A 23,924-nucleotide genomic window follows, 5' to 3' on the forward strand; every position below is an offset into this window, starting at 1 on the left:
TATATTTTTAATCTGGTAGAATTTAGTCCATATGTAAATTATGTGTACATTATACAGAACATTACCAGACGTTTTTTTTTTTTCTTTCTATCTTTCTTTCTTTTGTTCTATCTTTTTTTTTTTTTTTTTTTTTTTTCATATTCAATTTTTCAGTTGCTACTACGTATTTCCTCCAATTGAATTCGCTCTTTTTTTAAATAATTAGCATTTATCTCAATTATTCCATCTGCTTCCCTCTTTTATTTATTACTAGTATTACTATTATTATTATTTATTTTTTCAATACCCATCATATGATATATAACCTTTTTTTTAATATCATGTTTTATTGTCATGTTCATGCTTTTTCATGTTCAGATTGAGATACGTGTTACATATACTATGCACGCTTCTCCTCACATTTGATTTTATTTAATTTCCTCATTTGTCCAGTACCCGTCCCGTATCCATCCATTACCTACGTACACAGTTATACTGTTAATATGAACGACTCCCTTTTTTCAATTTTTCCAACTCTATCTGTATATTTTATCATTTACGTTTATCTATCTATGATTTAATGGTTTTTTTAAAAAAAAAAACAAACAGTGTAATAAAACCATTGTAGTTCAACGTAAGTACATATTAATTTAAACTAAGGATAAAGATGAAATGGTGAATGCAGGGGATTAGTAGATGGAAAGAGTGTGCAAAAAGAAAGTAGATATAGCGAAAGACTTTTTTACAATCAGAACATTTGTATGATTTTCCGTTTCGTTTTAATTTATTTCTTAAGCTATTGAGTATATGAATATTACTATTACGGATTTTAACTTAATTTTTTCGTTGAATAGGTGCAAAGGTGCTCATAGCTACTTACCTATATAAAAAAAAAAAAAAAAAAAAAAGTTTGTATCGTTACTAATGACACATGCGTTTTATTTGTATAATAATGTTGCATAATTTATTAAGCACATGATAAAAAAATAGAAAAATATAAATAATGAAAAGGTTGAAAATTTACATATGCAAGTCTTTTTGGTAAAAATCGTGACTCACACAACCATTCATAAAACTTATAAATTATTTTCGTGGGCTGGAGATAATCCTTCCTTACAAATTAAGCATACATATTGTGATTGCTTTAGAAGGCTCCATATATATAATATCTTTATCCTTAATTATAAATTAATTATTTTTTCACTAAATGTTAATGTAGAAGAGATAAAAAAAAAAAAAAAAAAAAAAACAGTTCGTATGTGTGCAGGGCACAAATTCTTACGTTAGATTTTGCTCTAATAGATTCAAATGTGCATCTTGTTCTAGCATGTAAATGTAAACATGTTTATTATATTCTGGAGTTTAATTTATTTTCTAACGCATAGGAAGTGAATATTTCTAAATCGACATCATTTGTGATTTTTTCCTTTTCCATAAATTCCCTCTGCTTATTGTTCAACACAAATTGACTTAAGCCTTAAATGATGGAAATAAAACATTGTACTATGTGTTGAGGATATCAAATTTTTAGGAGCGCAAGGATAATGAGGTAAAAGGAAAACTAAATTATGAAGAACCTAGAATGCATTTATCTCTAGATATATATTTATCATTTTCCAAATTTAAAAAATTGTACACAGCTTTTATGTCTTCCACGTCAAACACTTTTCTTATTTTGCTCTGAAAAATTTTTAAGAGGTGTGTTTAAATAAAAATGTACATGTGTATGTGTGTTGTTGCTACATTTAATGAGCAGTATGTTGGAATGAACAAAAAATTGTTCCTCAGTTGGTACAAAATGTATTTTTTAAAACAGTACGTTTATTATGTAATTTCGTTGCTATTTTTTATACCTCCTTTTCTAATTTTTTCAGCTCTCCTATTAAAGACTCCACTATGTTTTGTGGCTTTTCGAAATAAACATAACCTAACAACCCCTTAGCAATGTGAAAGGTGCATATTAATAATGATACTTAAAAATGATGTAATTATTTTCACTTTTCACTTTTTTATTACCTCAAATATTTCTGTTATTTTTTTGTTTTTAAGGTACTCAAGATCTTCTGCAAAATGTTTGTTGCATGGAAAGGATATTCAAATATACAGTTTTTATTTTAATATATATTTACACATCCTGGTGTAAAATAACTAAACTGAGCTCTACTTTTTTTTTTTTTTTATTTTAATGTACCATTCATTTTTTCTTTATTCATTTATCGAAATTGTTCGAAATAAAACAAAAAAATAAAATGGAATAAAATAAAATAAAGTAAATGGGTTCAAACTTAACACTTAAAATATTTTAGTATTAACTCATTTTACGTATTAATTTTTCTCCGAATTCCCATGCATACTTAACTCTAGCAAAAATAAAAATATTTCTTTTCCGTAAATGAATCAAAGTACGAAATAAAATTAAAACTTCCTTTATTAAATGAGGAAATACATTAAAACATGAAAATGTTTTGCTTTCTTAGCTAAAAGGAACACAAGTGTATAGAGATTTTTAATAAATATTTTTGTCTTAAATCACTACTCTTATATCATTGTTTTGTAATGATACTTAAGAGAAATCTACGGATGTCTTAAATAAAGTAATGTGGAAAATCAAAGCAAACTTTATTTTTATCCCTAAAAAATAGGGTGAAATAGTAGGGGAATACTTACTGCTATTTTTTCCTATACCTTTTCATATATTATTTTTCATGTGAAATAATTAACCCTTAAATAATACCTTTAACAATGTTTTTGTATTGGTGAAGAGCATTCATTCATTTGATCCACAAAAAGTATGTTTTCAGTTCCCATTTACGTTTTAACGTGTGTAAAAGGTGAAATATAGAAGAATCAAAAAATTAAAAAAAAAAAAAAAAAAAAACTATTTAAAACATTCTGGATTTTAACAGTATGTACGTGATAATTAAGCTTGTAAAAACAATTATTTATTCATGTGTGCTTTTATATTTGTCTACACATCCCAATTATTTTCTCTTGTTAAAGCAATTTTGTGTTTTCATGGGTTTAAAGCATTTGTAAAACTTGTTGAAGTTTTTATATTTCTTCTACTCCCTTTAACCTTAACACTAAAAATGGGACTCATTGTCAACTGAGTAAGAACAAACAAATGATGAATAAATATAAAAACCTTCTGTAACGATAAGGAAATAGTTAAATATAGGAAAACACGAAAGGCCTCTGGAAGAAATGCAAGATAACATTTTCTCTATAATGAGCATCGTCTTTAATACTGCACTTTTTGTATTTGCATAGGAACAAACACTGTGGCATAAATTGCTAACATTATTTTTTCATAATTAAAAAGCATGTTGTAAAGGGTCAAACATGGAAAGTGGAGCTTTTTAAGTGAAAAAAATTTGAAGAAATTAAGAAGGTTAAAATTTTCTTAACATTTGTTTCCCATGAGGTAATGGTTTTTACTCTTACGCTTTCGCGTAATTAAATATGTATACATATATTATATGCGTAAATTATTATTAGCATGCATGGAAAAAAAAAAAAAAAAAAAAAAAGGCCAAAAAAATCGTCTATAAGTTAATTTTTTCTTTTTTGTTTTAATACTCAAAGTATAAAAAAAAAAAAAATTAAAATAATTTAATTTTTACCTTAACGTTTTTTTTATATGTTAAAAAAAAAAAAAAAAAAAAAAAAAAAGCATATATAAAATTATTACAAAGAATTTTTTGTTCTTACAAAGTATGAATATATAATCAGTGCTGAGAATTGTGTCATGTATAAGAAATGTATGTGGAGGGGGAAACGGCTTTTGCCATAAATGCATTCATTTTTACCTTTTTTTTTACTTACATATATATGCGTAAATATGTAAATATAAATCATTCGATCTTTCATAATATTTTGGAGAAAGAGAGAAGTATAAAAATTTTTACTCATTGTTAGTGAAAAAAAACATGATATGTGAGAAAGGAAAAAAAAAAAAAAAAAAAAAAAAAAAACCTACTGGCAAAAATATGCTACATTATTATATATATAATAGATAAAACTTTAAAACACACATAGATTTTATTTTGTATATATATGAACTTTATATCAATCCACCAGAGAATTCAAAAAGATATGAATCATTTGAATAAACTCTAATTTTACATATAAACAAAATACTTCAATTTTGGTTTTTTCAAATTTCCCTGAGCAGGCAAAAAAAAAAAATTTTTCTATATATTTATATTTTTTTTTTTTTTTTTTTTTTGCACACACGCACACAAAAAAAAAAAAAAAAAAAAAAGAGCTTTTAAGAATTGTATGAAATATTAACAAATGTCAGCTAACTCTTTGTGTTAAAGTTGATTTTATTATATTTTTAAGAATTGTACTGACTAAAAGGCCATGCACACATAGCATTTGTCGCATAATATTATTGCATTTGAACATTTTTCACCCAAGCTGGGAAATATTTTCACCTTAAATGAACATCGCGGAATTAGCCGGTCATAAGTATAAATAAAGTACAGCAGTTAATAAAAAGACAACAACATTGATCTATATATTGTTAATATGTACATCTAATAATGTGTGCATGTATAACAATTCTTGGATGATTTTTTGAGCTTTTTTTATTTATACGTACACAATATGCTTATGTAGTATGAAGTTCGTTGACTTATCATATGAAGCAAAAGAAAAATATATATGTGAATTTATAAAGCTTTGTAAATAAGTAAATAAGTATATTGTCCTATATGCCCATGCAGCTGTATATATATACATACATTCGCGTATGATTTTTTAATAATCCTTAAGGATGGAAGTATGTCTATATAACTCGAAAAATGGTTATCTAGAAGCCCTGTTGCGGGGATTTCGCAGCAGCTTTTTAACCCCAGAAGAATATAAAAAACTCACGGAAGCTGATACTCTCGAAGATTTGAAATCAGTTTTAGAGGATACAGACTATGGTTCATTTATGATGGATGAACCTTCACCCATTGCAGTCACAACTATTGCACAAAAATGTAAAGAAAAAATGGCTCACGAATTCAATTATATAAAAGCACAAGCGGAAGAACCGCTGAGAACTTTTCTAGATTACATTGCAAAAGAAAAAATGATTGACAATGTTATAAGTTTAATACAGGGTACCTTAAATAAAAAACCAGCAGAAGAATTATTGTCACGCGTTGATCCACTAGGATATTTTCCACAAATGAAAGCCATTACCTCTATGGATGTTCAGAATTCTCATGATGATGTTTTAAAAGTTTTATTAATTGAAACACCAATAGGTATTTACTTTGACAAATACATATCATCAAATGCACCGAATGAGAAAAATAATGTATCAACAATACTTAATGAAATGGATATAGAAATTTTAAGAAATACTTTAAAAAAGGCTTGGCTAGAGGATTTTTATGATTTTATAAGAAAATTAGGAGGAAAAACAGAGGAAGTTATGGGTCACATATTAAAATGTGTTGCAGATTTTAGAGTTTTATCGGTGACATTGAATACAATAAATTCTAGTCTAAGCTTGGAATTACAAAAAGATAGAAATGATATGTTTCCTTGTTTTGGCTATTTATACCCAGAAGGAACAGATAGAATTAGAAAGTGTTGGAATAATGAAACAGTTCAAGCAGCATTGGAAAATTACCCAATTTACTATAATTTGTATGAAGAATGCAAACAATTTTACAGCAAAAATGAAAATGTTCATGAAAATAAAATAGTTAATCATAAGATTAAATCATTAGAAGATTTGTTATATGTTAAGCTTGTGAAATTGTGTGAGACAGCATTTGAACAACATTGTCATTTTGGTATATTTTATGCTTGGGTAAAATTAAAAGAACAAGAAATTAGAAATATTGTTTGGATTTCCGATATGATTTTGATGAATAGAAAAGATTGCATCGATAGTATTATTCCTATATTTGAACCACTTATTTAGTATCCCCATGAAATGTAGGAATCCATCCTTACAGAGATGTCTACTTAACAGTGCTTGAGAAATGAGGAATGGTAAAATGGTAATAATAAGGTACACATGCATACAGACTGATGTGTGCTACTGCCAATGTCTATTATGCGCAACTACGTAAATTTTTGTTCTAAATTTTGTTTATTCAATTTTTTTTTTTTTTTTTAAGTATTAATTTAAAAGCTAATTATCCTAAACAACATATTATAACTTTAACGTCAAAGCCGTTATTATTTATGAACATATCCCATTTTATTCTATATGATGAATGTGTCAATTTATGCCAATTTATTTTATGCGGGTATATGCGAACTCGAAGTAGCCTTACATTGTGTTATTTTATTTATTAGTATTATTGTTCTTCTTCTTCTTTTTTTTTTTTTTTTTTTTTTATTTTCTTCTTATTTTTCTTTTCTTTTCTTTTTTTTTTTTTGTTATTTTTTCCTGTATACATATTTCATTAAATTTGAATGTGTTCACACAGCTTTATCATGGCCACATATCTTAGGTATCAAATACCATATGAATAAAAAATAAAAAGGCATATTTTTTTTAATTACCACCATATAACCCCATTTTTTATAACAGCTCTGCCCCCCCTCCCCCCTTGTTATTCGTGTGAATAAAAATGAATTCAAAAAAATACTGTGAAGCCGAGTGCTTTAAATTATGCAAATTCGCGAACGAGACATGAAGGGGAAGAGCAGTTTCGCATGCATGTGTGTGTGGAACATTATGTATATGAACATATTCACGTATGGGTGCGTTTATGAATAGATTTAATAACATAATAAGACTGTATTTTCCTACTTCTAAAAGTTCGGGTAATTCCATCTCCCCATTCCTTGGTTAAAGGAACACCTTAAAGTAACACCAGCCTTCCCTAGTATTATTTTAGTGTGGTGAAATAGATTTCTCCCATTGTTGCTTGCTCATTTGTTATTTTTGACATATTTGAGACTTGGACTTTTATGTTCATATAAGTATTTTTTTTTTTATGTTCATCCGTTTTAAGCAGATAATTAAAATTGTTTACAGGCTTTTTAAAAGTATTCCAGAAAGGCTTTGAATAAAATAACAAACGCTTTCATGTAGAAGCGTATATATATCAAAATATTTACGTTTAAAAAGTGCGTAAAGTTAATTAAAAAAAAAAAGGATACAAATAAGAAAAAAATGTGGGTGCTTCGAGAAATGGAGAAAAGCCTCTTCATACTTCATAATAAATGTTGTGTGTATGTAGAAAAAATAAATAAATAAAAACCGTTTATCATCAATATCAATGGGGAATACTTATGAATACGATGAAGAACTTAAAACAATTTGAACATGTTACGTGTGCGCGGCAGATAAATTTAACATGTCAATTTAATAAAATAATGAATAAACCATTTTTCGCGAAGAAAATTTAAAAAAATTAAGTTTTATTATTTTATTATTTTATTATTTTTTTAATTTTTTTTTTTTTTTTTTTTTTTTTTTGTACAAACATTAAATTATAAACAATAAAACACAAAATAAATAGTGACAGTGGTAATAAGCATTAGCAATCACAACAACAATAATAACCGTGGAAATAATAGGTTAAACGATCATTTTGCAATTCGATCAAGTCCATCCTTTAACTTCATTATTTCATCGTACAGTTTATTCATTAGATTGAAAAATGGTAATCTACACCCTACTCCCCCAAAGTTACTAATAATTCTTTTAATGTCAGGTGCCAACTCAATGCATAACTGAAAAAATGTTTTATGCTTTTCTATATTATATAAAAAATTGGAAGAGGCAATGGATTTTATAACTTCTTTTTTTGTATCCATATTAATGGAATATTTCGTTTCATCATAAATTCTCAAGGAACTTAGCATTAGCAAAATATAGTTCTGTTCTGATAATTCCTTTTCCTTAAATGCCAAATTTTGATAAGTTTTATTCACATCTTTTACTAGTGGTATTTCGTCAATTTCTTCATCTCTATCTTCCTCACCATTTTCCTGATCACTAACTTCGCAAATTTCTTCTTGCTCTTCTTTTCCCCCCTCAGTATATCCTCTTTCCTCAGAGTCTACCTTTTCCTGTAGGGCTTCCAACTCACTTTCACTCATATTTTTCTTCGCCACAGAGATCCTAATTCTATTAATGTACTCGGGGAGATTTACATCTTTGCCAACTTTCTCTTGTAAAAGATCCTTCTCTTCTAAGGTCATATTATCGTATTTTTCTAAAAACTGTTCCGGATTATATCCCAAGGATTCTATTAATTCTAAGGACTTTTTTTCCTCATTAAGTTTTTCTTCTTTTATTTTCAATCTTCTTTCAGCTTCTTCTTCATCTATTTGTTCACTTTGATCACATAATTTACTATTTTCAAGTTGTACAGCTTTTTCTAGTGCCATGGTAATATGGTTGTTAAGTTCTCTATTAAAAAAAATATTATATTTTTCCGCGAGTACTTGCATGCCTCTTAATTTTTTTGAGCTCATTTTAGAAAGGTGTTGAGAAACATCAAAAATTAAGTTATTTAGATAAAGTAATTCGTTAAAATTTTCCCTTTCTTCTTTTTTTTTTAATGTCTTCATAATTAAATTCAGTTTAGTGACATTTTCATTAAATTCTTCAACTTTATATTTTATCAAATCTGGATTTTTTAAAGCAAATTCTTTTATTTTTTTTTCTAATTCACCAATTCTATCATCCGCATAAGCATCTAAATCGTAAAATTTTTTTCTTTCATGTTTTTTGTTTTTTAATACAATCTTATGGCTAAGTGGTTTTCCGTTTCTGCCATTAATAAATTCAGTTATAAACTCATCTTTTGTCAGTTTATGGACACTAAATCCAATATCTGATTTGTTAGACCATTTCGAATATCTATTCACATTGCATCCTTTCGGTTTTAATCCTCTGTGTATAGTTTTTAAAATGTAGCATGTAACAGGGTACAAATTTCCGATGACCTTTCCAAAATATCCCCTACCCATATTTGAGTTATCAAAAAGAACTCTAGAAGATGAACCATTAATAAATAAATCTATATTTCCAAATTTAATATATTCCATTAAATGGTCATGAGAGCTAAAATAACCATCTACATTATAATTGAAAAGGAAATCTCTTAAAATATCATGAAAGGAATGTTCCTCATAGGAATAATTATCAGCACGTCTGCCACTTGAAATTAGTGGATGATGCCCAATAACAAAAATCCAATCACTTTTCTGTGCACTTTCGTATAATGTTTTACTTAACCAATTAAATTGTTCACGAAATGATCGATAATTTCTTATGATAGGAAATCCTACCATTAGGGACCAGGTATCAATAAAGATAAAAGACGCTCTAAATTTTTCTTCGTTAATAATTTCTTTATAACCTACATTTTTATATATAAAATCATAGTTTACACAATAGTAATTATTTGGCATAAAATATCCTGGAATTCTATTTGAGTAATGTTCTTGTATTTGTTCACTTGGAAAGAAAAAATAGTCTTTTTCTCCTAAAATGGAATAAAATGGAATGGCTTCAAAATTTTCATCAGACTCCTTTTCCTCATCAAACTGGTATAACTTTTTACGATCATGATCGTAATCACTAAAATCTGTTTCGTTATTAAATGTCTCAGTATCATTTTCCTTTTTTCCTTTTCCCTTTTTATCATTTTCCATTGTTAACTTTTTTTTGTTTTTTTTCTTTTTTTTCTCTTCTGCTTGTCTATTATTATAATCATCCTTTAATTCTTTCATCCTTTCATTATAGAATTCAGTTATACTTTGTTTGGTAATTGGATTATGTCCTAAAACATTGTTAATTTCCTCTTCGCTCCTTTTTTTGAAAACAAATAATTCTTTCATTAAATTATGCCATTCGAAATTTTCCAAATAATTCATAGCACCATCATTAGGTATATTGTCTCCTAAATTTATAATAAAATCTGCGTTATTCTTAAAATGCCATTCTTTCATAGTTTGAACTGTACTTTTTAATTCATTAAACCCCATTAAATTTAACATATTCTGTGCATCAAAATCTTTTTCCTCTTCAAACCCTTGGCCAATATCTCCTAGCATCATAAAATTCATACCATTACTATTACTTCTTTCAATTTTCACTGTTGTGTTTCTATTTCGCATCCATACTGATTTTAATTTACAATATGCACTTAAACAGTTTGGTGGTACAAATATTTCATCATCATTCATTTTGTACGCTCCATAAATTTTTTTTTTCTTCTTTTTCTTTTCTATTTTTTCGACTATAGAAAATTCATTTTCTTTCTTTTTTATAAGTCCTAAATATTCCTTCACTAATTTAATTTGTAAATATAATTCATCAAAAATGTCATACGAGAAAAATATTCCTATAATGTTGGTATATCGAACTAGATGGTCAAATGTTGTTATTCCTAGCCTTTTTAATCCTTCATGTAATTTAGTAACTACTGCATTGTCATGGTTAGATGTTATGGCATTAATCAAAGATATTACATTAAATGAATTTCCACTTAAAAAGAAATCTTTTCTCATTTTGTACGTAACACCAGGTATTCCATTTCTGTAAGTTTTATTTTGAAAAAACCTTCCTTGTTGGTTTTGAGGAGAATGGCATATTTGATTATTGTAACTTTCCAATAAGGATTCATAATTTGATGATCCATCCTCAAAAGATTCCTGATTATAAAATTCCATTGATTTTATCGATTCATCATTAGAATTATCTTCTTGTGACTCTTTCTGTTCTGTTATTGTACTGAATTCATTTACATCTTCTGTTCTTTCTCCTACCTCTTCGAGAGTTTCTTCCTCTACATCGTCTTGCACATGGGACCTCGATTGAGCACTATTTCCATGTTTTTTTTTCTCATTTGGACTCATTTCATCATTAACATTTTTCTCTAATGACTGTTTCTGTTCTGTTATTGTATGTAGTTTATTTACATGTTCTGTTCTTTCTTCCACCTCTTGGCGCGTTTCTTCCTGCACATCTTCTTCTACGTGAGACAACATTTTGGAATTATAGTCATCATTTTGTTTTTCATTTGAATTCACTTCTTCCTTAAGGACTTTTCCTCCGTCAGGGGTGGTGGTACTATCCACTAAACCTTGTGGACTAGATACCAAATTTCGACATTGCAAAATAATATGATTTTCATTTTTTTTTTTTTTCTTATGATCTATTTTTTTTGGTATATATGCTTTTTTTTTGTTATTCACGCTGTAGAATCGATATCCATCATTTTTCCAATTTTGTAAAAATATTTCATATATTTGTTTTTTTTTATTTAATACTTTTTCTTTTTCTTCATCCTTATTATTAATGTTGTAGTACAAATTTTTTACCTCAAAAATATAATTGTCTCTTTCATCAATAAATTCTCTAAAATATTCATTTTCGATAGAATTCATTAATTTGTTTCTATCTTGAAAGCTATTTATAGCATGGTCAAAACTGCTTAAATTATCCTTGTAATGAACAAATAATAGGGATAAAATATCAATTAATTTTACATGAAACACTAATTTTTCTTCTGTACTATACTGAGAACCTAAGAAAACTAGGAACTCATTTAACAAATGTTTACACGTTTTTGTGCTCTTATGAATAGTAAAATTCACATAGTCCATATATTTGTATTTGACTTTTTCAAATTCGTTTGATCCCTTATTTCGTAAATATTCTTCATATTCTCTCTCTTCTTCTTTATCTTTTTCACTTTTTGCATTCCTTTCATTGTCCTCTTTAATAATTCTCCCTAACACGGGCCCCTTTAAAATATTATTTAATAAAACATTTTCATAGCTGATAAGTGCCTTCCTTGAGATGTACTTTAGGAGAATAAAAGAAAGAATAATCAAAACATATTTTGTTATATTCATTACAATTCCATTTAATTGAAAATATGAAACAAAAAAAAAAAAAAAAAAAAAAGAAAAATCCACACAAACAAATGCAAAAGAAAATCACAACAAAAAAGGAAGAAATCACTGATTTGAAATTTAAATTAAAGCACAAATGTGTGTATTAGTTGCCGTGTTAACGCAATTGTCTTAGAAGTAGGTGGTTGTATTCGTGCGTTTATTTATATGGATGTAATTTCATATGTGTTCCAAATATGTTTATATATTTAGTTATACATAACAAGTGCAAAAAGAGTACACGATTTTTTTTTTTTCTTTTTCCTGCCCCTCTACATATAATACAAACATATTTAGTGCTTCAAAAATATCTATAATGATTCAAATTTTTCAATTATTAACAAGTGTTGTATACAAGTATGTAAGAATTATATTATTGCAACTTTATCAAATTCAAAATAGTTTAAAAAAAAAAAAAAAAGGAATGCGAGGGAATAAAGAATTTTTATTTTATTAAAACAAATATGACTTAAAATGGAGCATATAGTTATGTTCCTTCTTTCAAGAAAATCACTGAAGGTGACAACAGATAGGTGTGTAAAAACATAATGTTATATATGTATACAAATAATTTGTAGAAGCAAAAGTGTATGTTATGGTGAAATGGATTGGAGGCTATGAAGTGAAGAAACTCGTAAAAATATATGTACTTAATAATGCGTTTTAATATTGTATATATAATAATAAATATGGGAAAAAATTATGTAAGGGTATATGTTGCATAAAGTGATATATATATATATATATACATGTACAACATTAAATTTGTAGAATATTTCCAAAACAAAAGGAAGTTTTATTTTTTCCTCTTCATTAACTTTTTTTAAGCTAATTTTTATTCTTGTATGTATTTATACAAAGTTTATATGTTTTTTTTTTTTTTTATTGCTTTTTCTTCAAGGTTTTAATTATGCAACAGTGTTATAGATGTATATCATTACATGTTATTGGGTTTATTTTATTCTTTGTACTCTTTATTTATGATGAAAAAAGGGCCAAAAAAAAAAAAAAAAAAGAACGTGAAATAAAATAAAGTAAAATAAAATAAACAAAAATATTAAAAGAAAAGTTTGGGGGATTAAAAATAATATATAATTTTATACGTTAAAGTCTCACAAGCCTCATTCTTCTTTATTTGATATAATTTTTTTTTTTTTTTTTTTTTTTTTTTTTTTTTTTTCTCCATTTAAATTTTCTGCGCATGCTATGTAACATTATACTCCACATTACACGTTTAATGTTATGTGCTTTTTTATAACTTTTCACTTAGAACATAATTTTTAATACACATTTTAGTTAGAACTTAAAAAACAATTTAGTAAACAATTTAATACACAGTTTAGCGCACAAGTTAGGAAAAAAAATAACACACAATTTAACACTAGACTTAATACAAAATTTAACAATTAACACTTAATTTTTAAAACGTACAAATCGTTCACAATTAAGTAGTTCGTCCTTTCAAAATTTTATAGATTCTCTTGTTATAACCATGGTTTCCACTGTTATGAAAAAAAAATTAAAAAAAGAATTAAGCATCAATTGAACTCCCTTTTTTTTTTTTTTATTTTTACTTTTTGAATTAAGTAAACCTTTTCAAGTAATATTAAAAAATGGAGCAGATGGTGTAACCACGTGTGGAAAATATTGATGTAGCTTCCAAAAAAAAAAAAAAAAAATTTTACTTTAAAATAGTTAATAAAATCTACAAATATTTTGAGGATTGGTTGATAAATAAAAATTACAAAAAATATGCTATAGTAAAATGATAAATACACTGAAAAGGGGCTTGCTCATGTGACAAAAAATGTGCCATGCAAAAATATACATATAGTTGGGGGTTATTGCATATATGTGCGCATGTACATATATACCAATATGTGTATATATTATATGTATACATACACTGGAGAAATGAATCAAATCAAATGACTTTCACACAAAAATGTATTTTTAAAGTAGGAACGGAAAAGAAGGAAAATAAAATATTCAAATGAACCGCAGTACGCTTCAGCTATTCAAACAAGTACTTAAAGCACAAAATGTAAAAAAACAAAAAACATAAAAGGTTAAACATAAAAAATTAAAAAGGATAATTAATAATTTTTAAAAAGAAAGTATATTTTTAAAATTTTTACTCGCACAAGCCCAATTTTGAACATTCGTAAGTGTTGCATCAAGCATTAACGACATTCGTATTATCATTTGGTGAATTATTTAACAAGTTAACGTTCCACTCCTGTCTTATTATTTTTTTAACCTCTGAAAATTCGTTTAAATTTGTCATAATGATATTTGCCAAGTCATATTCATCCTTAATATCCTGCAAAAAGTAGCATTGCAAACAGGTGTAAATTTATTGTTAATATATGGATCTCTTCTTTTGGGGGTGTGCGGAATCTATACATGTCTATTCTAGAATTTAAAAAAGTGTACCATTCATACACCATTATGCCATTTTTATGTTACATTAAATTGGTAGAAGACTTAAAAAAAAAGAAAAAAAAAAAAAAAAAAAGCACTTACCTTAAATTGTGATATATTTAAATTCTGATTGCATGTTTTGTTAATTTCTTCAATCAGCGCACAAAATTCTTCTTCCTACGATTCCCATAATGGTAGAAAAAGAAAAAAATGTATAGTCTTACAGTCAATATGGGATTGCATTCATCCATGTTATCACAGGACCATGGATATATATTTATGGACAAATGTATTAGCATGCACACATTATTTCAGATATGTACTATAACTACTCCACTTTTAATAATTACATTTAATGAACAAATAGGTTTATAGAGCTTCAAATTTATTTTCACATTATTTATATTTTCCAATATACTGTTCAGAACAATATTTTTGTAATATCTTCTCGAGAATCCCTATAAATTTTTAAAATGCCATAAAATGTAAAATAAAAAAAAAAAAAAAAAAAAAAAAAAAAATGCAATTTTACAAAAGATGTAGATGTACATTAAATTAGGATGCATTTTTTTAATATTACCTTATAGTACATGTGCAACAATTTGATGATAACCAAATGATGGAATTTTATTGGAAGCAACAAAATGGAGAAATATCCCATAAGTGAAATAACAATCTGTAAAAGTGGGGGAAACGATGCAATAGAAATGAACTCACATTTGTAACAACATAATAAATCCATTAGGGAAATTTAAAATAGGACATATTTAGTATGAATGTACGTAAGACCAATAATACATAGAATGAAATATAAAAGAATAAGAATATACATATATGGAAAAAAAGAATCTCATTATGTGTTCCAAAAGAGGGTTAATCATGTAAAGTTTTCATGTTTACAAATGAAAAGAAAACTCACCTTAGTTAAGTTAAAATTTTTATGATTGAAAAGATTTAGGAATTTTTCCAAATAAAGATTAAGAATCATATGCTTTGACATAAAGAGTTTAATATTGCTTTTGGCACTTTTATATAAACTGAGTATATTTCTTTTATCCTTTATTTCTTCATGATATTTACTAGGATTAAAATTGTAATTTCGAATGTTTGTTTTTTTCATTTGTTCACTATCTGATGAAACATCCTCCTCATTTTTATCTTGTTTTTCACTAGCCTTAATATCTTGTCTTTTGTTCTGAACAAATATTTGTGCGAATATATTTTTTTTCAAGTACATATTTTTATGTTTACTCATATTTATAGAATTGTTATTTGTAGAAAAAACATTCTTATGATATATTATTCGGACAATGTTGTTAAAATCTGTGTGCTTCTTTCTTTCCTTTTTCTTAGCTTTGAAATGCAAATGTTTGGAACATAGGAACAGGTTATATATATTGTTCATATATATATACGTTATGGTAAAAATTAAAAAATAATTAATTACAAATATTAAAAAATTGTAATAGAACTTAAAATAAATGTTTGTTTTTTCCAGACAACTGTAATAATTCTTTTTTTTTAGGAGAAATTTATTATAATCATTTATCACCATAGTTATTGTGTGTTTTTCTCTTTCTTTTTTTTTTCTTAAAATGTTTTGATTAACATACTTGTTCATTTCATGCAGGTCCATATGTGAACCATTGTTGTGAACATAACTACCTTTATTACTATTATTATTATTACATAATCGCTTGTCTCTACTTCTCGAATGTTTTAATGTTGAAGAAGTGTTTACATTTATATTTTCTTGTTCATTAAATAAATGCGAATTAGTTTTATCTTTCTTATCAATCTGATTTGGACAAACTTGCTGATCTGTGGTATTTTTTTTCTCATTTATCATTTCGTATGTGCGATTTGAACAATTTAATATATTAATTTTGCTTCGAATAACCTTAAAATAGCTATCATTCCGTTCTCTCTCTTTTTTTTTAATCGTTCCTGATTTATTATTGTCTAACGAATTGTTATCATAACTATTTTCACCTGCAGAATTGTGGGCATTATTAGAATTATTTATTTCCAACGTATTCCGAAAGAACATATTTTTTTTAAACATAGATGATGCACTTTTTTCCTGTTCATCAAGGATATCAATTAAATTATTTTTATTGAAACATATTTCTTTGTCGTCACATTCATTATCAAAATGGATAATTTTCTTATTAACCATTTTTATTATTTTATCTTTAAAAAAGTTATTTTTATTTTTAAATTTGAGAAATTTTTTTTTCATGCTAAAAAAAATTTTTTTTTTTTTACTAAAAAGGTCATTATGTGTACCATTTGTTACTTCGTTCATTTGTTCAATAGTTAGCATATTATCTGTCTCATTCTTTATACATGTGAATGAAGACTCGTTAAATGCATCAAGCATAATTCCATTATCATTTTTTGGTTGGTATAACCAGTTGTTTTTGCTATTAAACTGATTCTTCATTTTCCCATTTTTTTTTTTTTTAGCCTTTTTTATATTTTTATACATCTTGCCTGAATGTATAAATTTCGTTTTTTCCATACACCTTATAATTCTATGTATGTCGTATTCGCTAAAATATCCATTTCTATAAAACTTCAGATAATCTTGATTTCTTTTAATTATTCTCTTCGAAATGGATAATGAAGTATTTGAATTTACAACATTCTTATGTTTATTACTAAGATTTGGGGTTACACTAATTTTTTCCTTGTTCTCCTTTAAACTTACAAGTTCATCGTTGTTTTTTATAAAAGATATGTTCTTTTCTTTTTCTTGATTTATAGAATCTGTTTCATTATTTATCTTAGAACAAAAATCTTCTTCATAATTTATTAAATTCACCAATTTGTTTTCTTCACCAACGTATATTTGGTCATTTAGTAACTCTTTCTCAACCAACATCATTGGTGTTAGTTCATAACTTTCATTCTTTTTCTTATTTGTTTTCCTTCTTACATATGAAATAATTTTATTTTTTAATTCTTTACGTTTCGAGTTAAACGATGTTCTGTGTATATTATTTTTTGCAAATATTTTTGTTTCCTCATCATTCATACTAGAATTGATATATTCTATATCATACTTATTATAATTCATAAAATTGGAATTACATTTTAAATCCATGAAATCTTCATTTCTTTCTTTTTCGAGTTTCCCTTCTTTATATGTATATGTGCTGGAAATAAAATTTTTGTGCAAAAAATTATTTTTTATTCGGGAATTTCTATACTCTATGTTATGCTTATTATTCGGATGGTTTTTTACATAAAAGGAATTACTCATACAAATTTCTTCCTTGGTTATACCAGATTGAACCTTTTCCTGTAATGAATTATCCATTTTGTATATTTCTCTGTCTGTGTTAAATGCTGGTGGAAGCGAATTTTGAAAATCGAATGTTTCTGTATGTTTATAAATATCAATTTCGTTTTCACTATTTCGTGAATATTTCTTTTTTTTCCTATTCTTTATATCACTCCATAGATTAGTCTTATTGATCCTGAAACTATCCTTCCCAGTTTCACTATTAATTTTGTTTTTAATTATATCAAATCCTTTCTTAATACGATTATTATTTTTTTCAAATTTGTACATATTTTTAATTTGGCTAAGTTTCTCTTCTTTTATATCTTTTAATTTTCCAAAAAACATATTCATGGCTTTTTTTTTGGATTCTCCAACTATATTTATATTTTCTCTTTTCTCAAAGGATAAATCACGTTGATCTTTATATATTGAATAATTCTCCTGAGAGATAATATTATATTCTCTTAATTTATTTTTACAATGATCTTTTAATTCGTTCATTGAAAAAGGTTTACACTTCATAATTTTGTTAGGTACAAACAATTTATTTTTCATCAATTGGGGATCGTCTTCCTGTGTGACAATTTCCATTTCCTCAAAGGGTCTTTTCTCGAAGGGCATAAACCATTCGTTATGATTCTTGTAATAGTGCTGTGGGTTTTCTATACTTGAATTATTTTCTTCATTATTGTTTGTATTCCCCTTGTTTATGTTAACACTATTGTGTCTTCTTCGAAGAAGAGAACATGCATTATTTTCCCAGTTAAATCCATTTTTAACCTCGAATTGATGGAAATTGTTGCGTATAACACCCTCTTCATTGTCCTTTTTCACTTGAATTTCTTCCTCAATATTACTACCTAATATTTGGACACACTGCTGCTGATCATTGTAACTTCCGCTAATCAGTGGAGTATTTCTTTTTTTCAATTTTTGCTGAGAATTTGGATTTAATGTATTTATAAGATGGTTTTCCCTTTTATTCATTAAATTAAATTCTTTCGAATTTCTGCAATTCATCAAATGCATTCTGTAGTAATCTTGGCCCAGATCAGTGGTCAACACTTGCTTTATTCCAGAAATGTTCTTATTCGTTATTACTTTATATTCTTCATTTTTTCTACTTTTGCACAATAATGAATCCTTATTTTGGTCAGACAGGTTCTCATTCTTTAAATCATCAGAAGCATCTGATGACAGATGTTTGCTTAAATCAATTTTAATATTATTTTTATTCAACTTTCTTTTCTGTTTCCAATTCTTGAATATACGCTTTGATTTAAATAACAGATTGGATGTGTACGTTTTGTCTTCACATTTTTTTTTTATTTCCACTTTATTTAATTCTTCATTCTTTTCAGAATTTTCTCTTTTTTCTTCCCTATGTTTTGAACCCCTTTTTCCTTTCTTTTTGTTTTTATTTAAAAAATAAAAAAATAAGGGGAAATCATTGTTTAATCCCCCATGTACGGTAATTATAAAAAGGCAATAAAAATACATAAAAATTAATATTAAATTAATGTATATAATTTCTACTTTATTGTAAAAATAACTTGGGAAATATTCAATAATGCTGCATAAGACACTTTCCTTACTGATACTGTTCCTTGTATCACTGTCATTATTTGTGTAAAGTCCTTGAGTACCTTTTCTATTGTTCGTTTTTGTATTTTTATCTACAAAATACTGTTCGTTCATGGGATAAATCGAATGCTGAATGACAGTATGATGATTAGCTGGGAGAAAATAGTCATACTGATATAGGTTTACGTTGCTTCTTTCTAAATTTTCACGAAGCTTCTGAAAATGAGAGTATCTACCATTTTCGTACAAACTTAAATCAAACCAATATTTTTCATTATTTATTTCAAAGCAAAACTCTTTATTGGTACAATTTTCCCTATGAACCATATTATTCCCATTTTTTACATCATCCTGAACCCTCCTAATCTGTTCCTTTACTGCTGAATCGTAATAGTTATTTTTCATATGATTCATAATTTTAATTTCTAAATCTAATAACATAATTTCGTTGATACTCAAATTTGCTGAATAATTTTCAACTTTTTCGTAATGATTGTAATTATATTTATACATATAAGAACTGTTTTTGTCAAAATGATTTTTTCCTTCTGTATGTGACAAGGTATTACGAATACATGAATTCCCATTATATATTTTTTTTTTTTTTTTGTTATCTTCATTATCACTAAAAATTTGTCTTTCTCCCTTTTTTATATGTCCTGCAAGCACAGGGTTAATATCAGAAGGGTTATTTTTTAATGTACATGTATTTAATTTATCCTTTTTATTATTCATATTAAAATAAGTTATATCATCTGAGCTTCTAAATTTCTGATATCCCGCCCCTACTACACTGTAATAATCCATTAGCTTTTGTTTATTATTATTAATCACATGGTAAATTTTGCTATGCTTTAATATTTTGTTGTACAAATTATTGTCTTCGTTAATTCCCTCGTTGTTATTGCTAATGATTTGGGGACCTTTAGAATAACTATTTCCTTCCAAAAGTGTGTTATTCCAATCTCTGTATCTATTACTTCCGTTGTTATTTCCTACTTCTTTGTTGTTCGTTTCCCCGTAGATAGAACTTTTGTTTTTAAAATACTTTCGAAGATTCTTCAAAATTTTGTCGTTCTTGTTTTCGTTCTTTTCAGGTTCATCAATCTGTTGGATACTCTGACAATTTGGGATGCGTTCAGAATATATATCCTCTTCAGTGACTTCGACATTTTTATCCATTTTTGGATTTTTCTCATTCTTTACCTCATTTTCTCGATATGGTAAATCTTCAACATATGGCCCTTCTGTTTTGCAACATACACTCACAAACTCATATTTTCCATTTCCATTATCACAGTGGTTACTCTCATCAAAGACATTTCTGCTGGTTAAATTGATTTCCTTATAATTAGAATCTATTTTTTTCTTCTTCAAATTTATCTTCCTTGTGTCAAGAAGGGAATCTTTACATGTATTGGGTGAAATGTTTACTGAATCACTGTTACTAAGCATATCACAGATTTTGTTTGTGTTACAAATTCTGCTGTGCTCTACTGTGTTACTAACATTAGTACGCGTATGTAATTGATCCATCATTGTCTGTCGATCCTTTCCCTTGGTGCTTTTTTTTGCAACACTTTTGTCGCATACATTGTCAAGTCCCTTTCTATTACTTCCTTTCATCTTAGAGAGTTTTCCTAATGATAATCTACTTCTGCTATTTTCATTACTTCTTTTACTTAAAAAATTATTGTTGCAATACTTCCCAATATATGTAGGAGTGTATGCAAAAAAGTATATACACTTAGATTTGTAATATTTGTACAGATATTGAAAAAAGCACGGAAATCTGTTTAGTATAAAAATATGTACAAAGGTGTGTAAATGATACAAGTTCGATTTTTTGGATATTTTACACAAAATTTTATGAGGAAAGAATAAATAAAATATAGGAAAATCATATAAAACGTTTTTATAAAAATCATAATTCTTCTCATTATTTATGTATGTCATAAATCCAACGGTTAGCAATATTATGATATGTATATAATTCTTATAGTAGGAACAAAAAAAAATATAAATAATTGAAATGATTGAAATTAGAAAACTCTTAAATTCGAATATACTATTTATTTTATCAAAAATATAATTAAATCTATTTTTTATTTGCATTGTCCTTTTTACATTATTTAAAAACAAATTGATTAATTGGTAATTATTATTAAAATTGTTGTAGGTCATGGATAAATTCTCATCATTACATAACGCATTGGTCGTATTATGAGATGGTAGTAGGTATTCAAATCTGTTTTTACTTTTATATATAAATATATGAACATATAAATTATCATCATTCGAATCAGGTTCATATCTACTACTTTTCTGGATATTTTTTTTTTGATCGTTATATAATTTTCTTACAAAAAAATAGTTCTTATCAAAAAATATATTTTTTTGATTTAATAAAGAAATATCATTAGGAATTTCATCACTAGTTTTATTACAGAAAGAGCTGAATAATTTCTCCGTTTTGTTAGATGAAGTAGAACTATACATAGATGTATTTCTACATTTGTTGTTTTTTGTTAAAAAGAAATCAGTCTTAATCTGTGTGCTATTGAGTTCGACATTTTTGTATAAATCAAAATCAATATGTTTCTCAATTTCATAATTTTGTAATATAATATATCCTAGGTATAAATCCATGTCTGTATAAAAATAAAATATAACCTTATTTTGTCTGTCCGTGTATAGAGGTATAAACATATCTCTATTATATTCATATTTGTAGTAATATAAAAAATTATCCACATCGATTATGGCATATATATAGTTATACTTCATTTGTTCTATATTTTTAATTTTTAATATATTTACATATATATAATTATAAGTATTGGCATAAATGGATTTGTAGAATTTCTTCAGCACATTAAAATATTTTGGAGAAGAATAGTGTAATTCATAATTCTTTAAAAATACATTTTTTTTGTATTTAAAAAAAAGTATTTTCATGTACTTTTTTATAGAACCATATGTAGAAATAATTTTCATTAAGTTTATTAACTCGATAATAACATTGACATTTTGATTTGCTAAACGAATATGTTCATTGTTGAAATGATATCCATCATTTGATATTTTATAATTATTTTTTTTTTTCTTCTTTTTTTTTTTTAAAGAAAAAAAATTACTATTATCAGAACCAGAACTAGCGTCATCTTTACTTAGCCTTTTGGCATATATACTAAATTTATAAATATTATTTGAACTTTTGTAAATATTTCCATATCTAGAATGTGATATGTCATACACATCTGGGTGCATAACTTTATAAATATTATTTATATTCTGTTTAAATTTATTTATAATTAAAAAATGTTTTTTTAAAACTAAGATTTTTTTTCTGTATATATGTGTAGCATTTGTTTTCTTAAACATATAACAGGAAATGGTGTAATCAAATTTTTTTATCAAGGTGTTGAAATATATATTATATACATTTTCTTTCTCATCATTTTCTTCTACCTTTTTTCTTTTTATTTTTTCTGCCTTTTTTGTTACATGTTCGCTTTTTGTTCTACCATTTATTATCTCTTCTGACGAATCAAACGTAATATCACTATATTTTTTTCTCAATTCAGTTTTTTTTTTATTATTTTCTTTATCATATAAGTCTACAAGTTCATCTTTACAGTCGTAGTTATTAGATCCCTCATCTTGGCAATCCTCCCTCATTCGGTCCTTCTGTTCCCTATTGTTTTCATTTAAATTTTGATTTCTTTCATTTTCATCCCTTTCTCCATTATCTTGAACTTTACAATTTGGATTATTTTTTACACCTGAATAATTATTAATAAAGCTCACATTGGATTCGTTGAACTTGTTTTTCTCCTCCAGGTTACTATTAAATTTGCTCAAATAAAAATCATATAAATTATTGTTATACTTATGATTGTTAATTTCTTTGTATAAATAGAATTCTGTTAAATCATCATTCGATTTATATACACTATCTTCATAATTGGAAGAAATTTCATCATAGATATTATCATATGTATTACTTAGAACATTGGAATTACTATCCGTATTTTTTTTATCATTTGATTCGTTGTAAAGAATATTTTTTTTTAAATTATCATATTTATGATTATTATTCGGTCGTAATTTGTTATTTAATTTAATGTCTTCATTGTGTATTCTATTCCTTTTGTTGTTCTTAATTTCCATTTTGTAAATTACAAGATGCTGTAATTTTCTATTTTCATACTTTGGACCTTGTTTCTTTTGGTCTTCATTGGTTCAGTTTTTTGTTCATCTCAAGAGTGGGTAAAGACGGAAGAAAAAAAAAAAAAAAAGAAAAAGAAAAGGAAGGAGAAGCTATATCATACATAAATCCTAAACTTAGTATCAAAGTCAATTCACACAGACACACACACACCCCGCTTTATTGATTTATGCACATTCATACTGCAACATGGATATTCTTGTGGTTAACAAAAAAGGTTACGCTCATATTTACATTCTCATGCGCATCCATGAGTACCAATTACATCAGCAGTGTGACTATCACATATATGTACAAATTTGTATTTACCAAAAAAAAAAAAAAAAAAATTCAAAGTAGAAAAAAAATTACATACAGAAAGTTACAATTTGTTAAATGAAGTGTTATAAACACATGAATGCATGAGTTTATATTATTATATCATCTACTATTTTAAAAAGTGCCATTTTTGTGTCTATGTGAATTACGAAAAAAATATGGGAAGTTATCTTTTAGGTGTCAAACAAAAAGGTATTGAAAAAAAAAAAAAAGAAAAAA

The 23,924-nt window shown here is 26.2% G+C and overlaps 4 protein-coding genes across 4 annotated transcripts; 1 reads left to right on the forward strand and 3 right to left on the reverse strand.

Annotated features, from left to right (window-relative positions):
* Positions 1 to 1,160: 1,160 nt before the first annotated feature.
* PGO_124350 (hypothetical protein) lies at positions 1,161 to 2,177 on the reverse strand (the record flags this gene model as incomplete). Its single annotated transcript, XM_028689225.1, has 6 exons — positions 1,161 to 1,182; positions 1,359 to 1,455; positions 1,557 to 1,659; positions 1,833 to 1,916; positions 1,996 to 2,042; positions 2,171 to 2,177. 6 exons carry the CDS (start codon positions 2,175 to 2,177, stop codon positions 1,161 to 1,163), a joined length of 360 nt encoding a protein of 119 aa, XP_028545026.1.
* Positions 2,178 to 4,759: 2,582 nt separating this feature from the next.
* On the forward strand, positions 4,760 to 5,908 carry PGO_124360 (vacuolar ATP synthase subunit d; the record flags this gene model as incomplete). Its single annotated transcript, XM_028689226.1, has 1 exon — positions 4,760 to 5,908. The coding sequence occupies one exon, from the start codon at positions 4,760 to 4,762 to the stop codon at positions 5,906 to 5,908; it is 1,149 nt and encodes a 382-aa protein (XP_028545027.1).
* Positions 5,909 to 7,530: 1,622 nt separating this feature from the next.
* On the reverse strand, positions 7,531 to 11,817 carry PGO_124370 (Ser/Thr protein phosphatase family protein; the record flags this gene model as incomplete). Its single annotated transcript, XM_028689227.1, has 1 exon — positions 7,531 to 11,817. One exon carries the CDS (start codon positions 11,815 to 11,817, stop codon positions 7,531 to 7,533), a length of 4,287 nt encoding a protein of 1,428 aa, XP_028545028.1.
* A 2,215-nt stretch (positions 11,818 to 14,032) lies between these two features.
* On the reverse strand, positions 14,033 to 23,329 carry PGO_124380 (hypothetical protein, conserved; the record flags this gene model as incomplete). The annotated part of the gene is made up of 5 exons (XM_028689228.1): positions 14,033 to 14,179; positions 14,383 to 14,457; positions 14,631 to 14,738; positions 14,861 to 14,956; positions 15,200 to 23,329. The coding sequence occupies 5 exons, from the start codon at positions 23,327 to 23,329 to the stop codon at positions 14,033 to 14,035; spliced, it is 8,556 nt and encodes a 2,851-aa protein (XP_028545029.1).
* Positions 23,330 to 23,924: the final 595 nt, after the last annotated feature.

The sequence above is a fragment of the Plasmodium gonderi genome (assembly GCF_002157705.1).
Source record: "Plasmodium gonderi DNA, contig: Chr12, whole genome shotgun sequence".
Lineage (NCBI taxonomy): Eukaryota > Apicomplexa > Aconoidasida > Haemosporida > Plasmodiidae > Plasmodium > Plasmodium gonderi.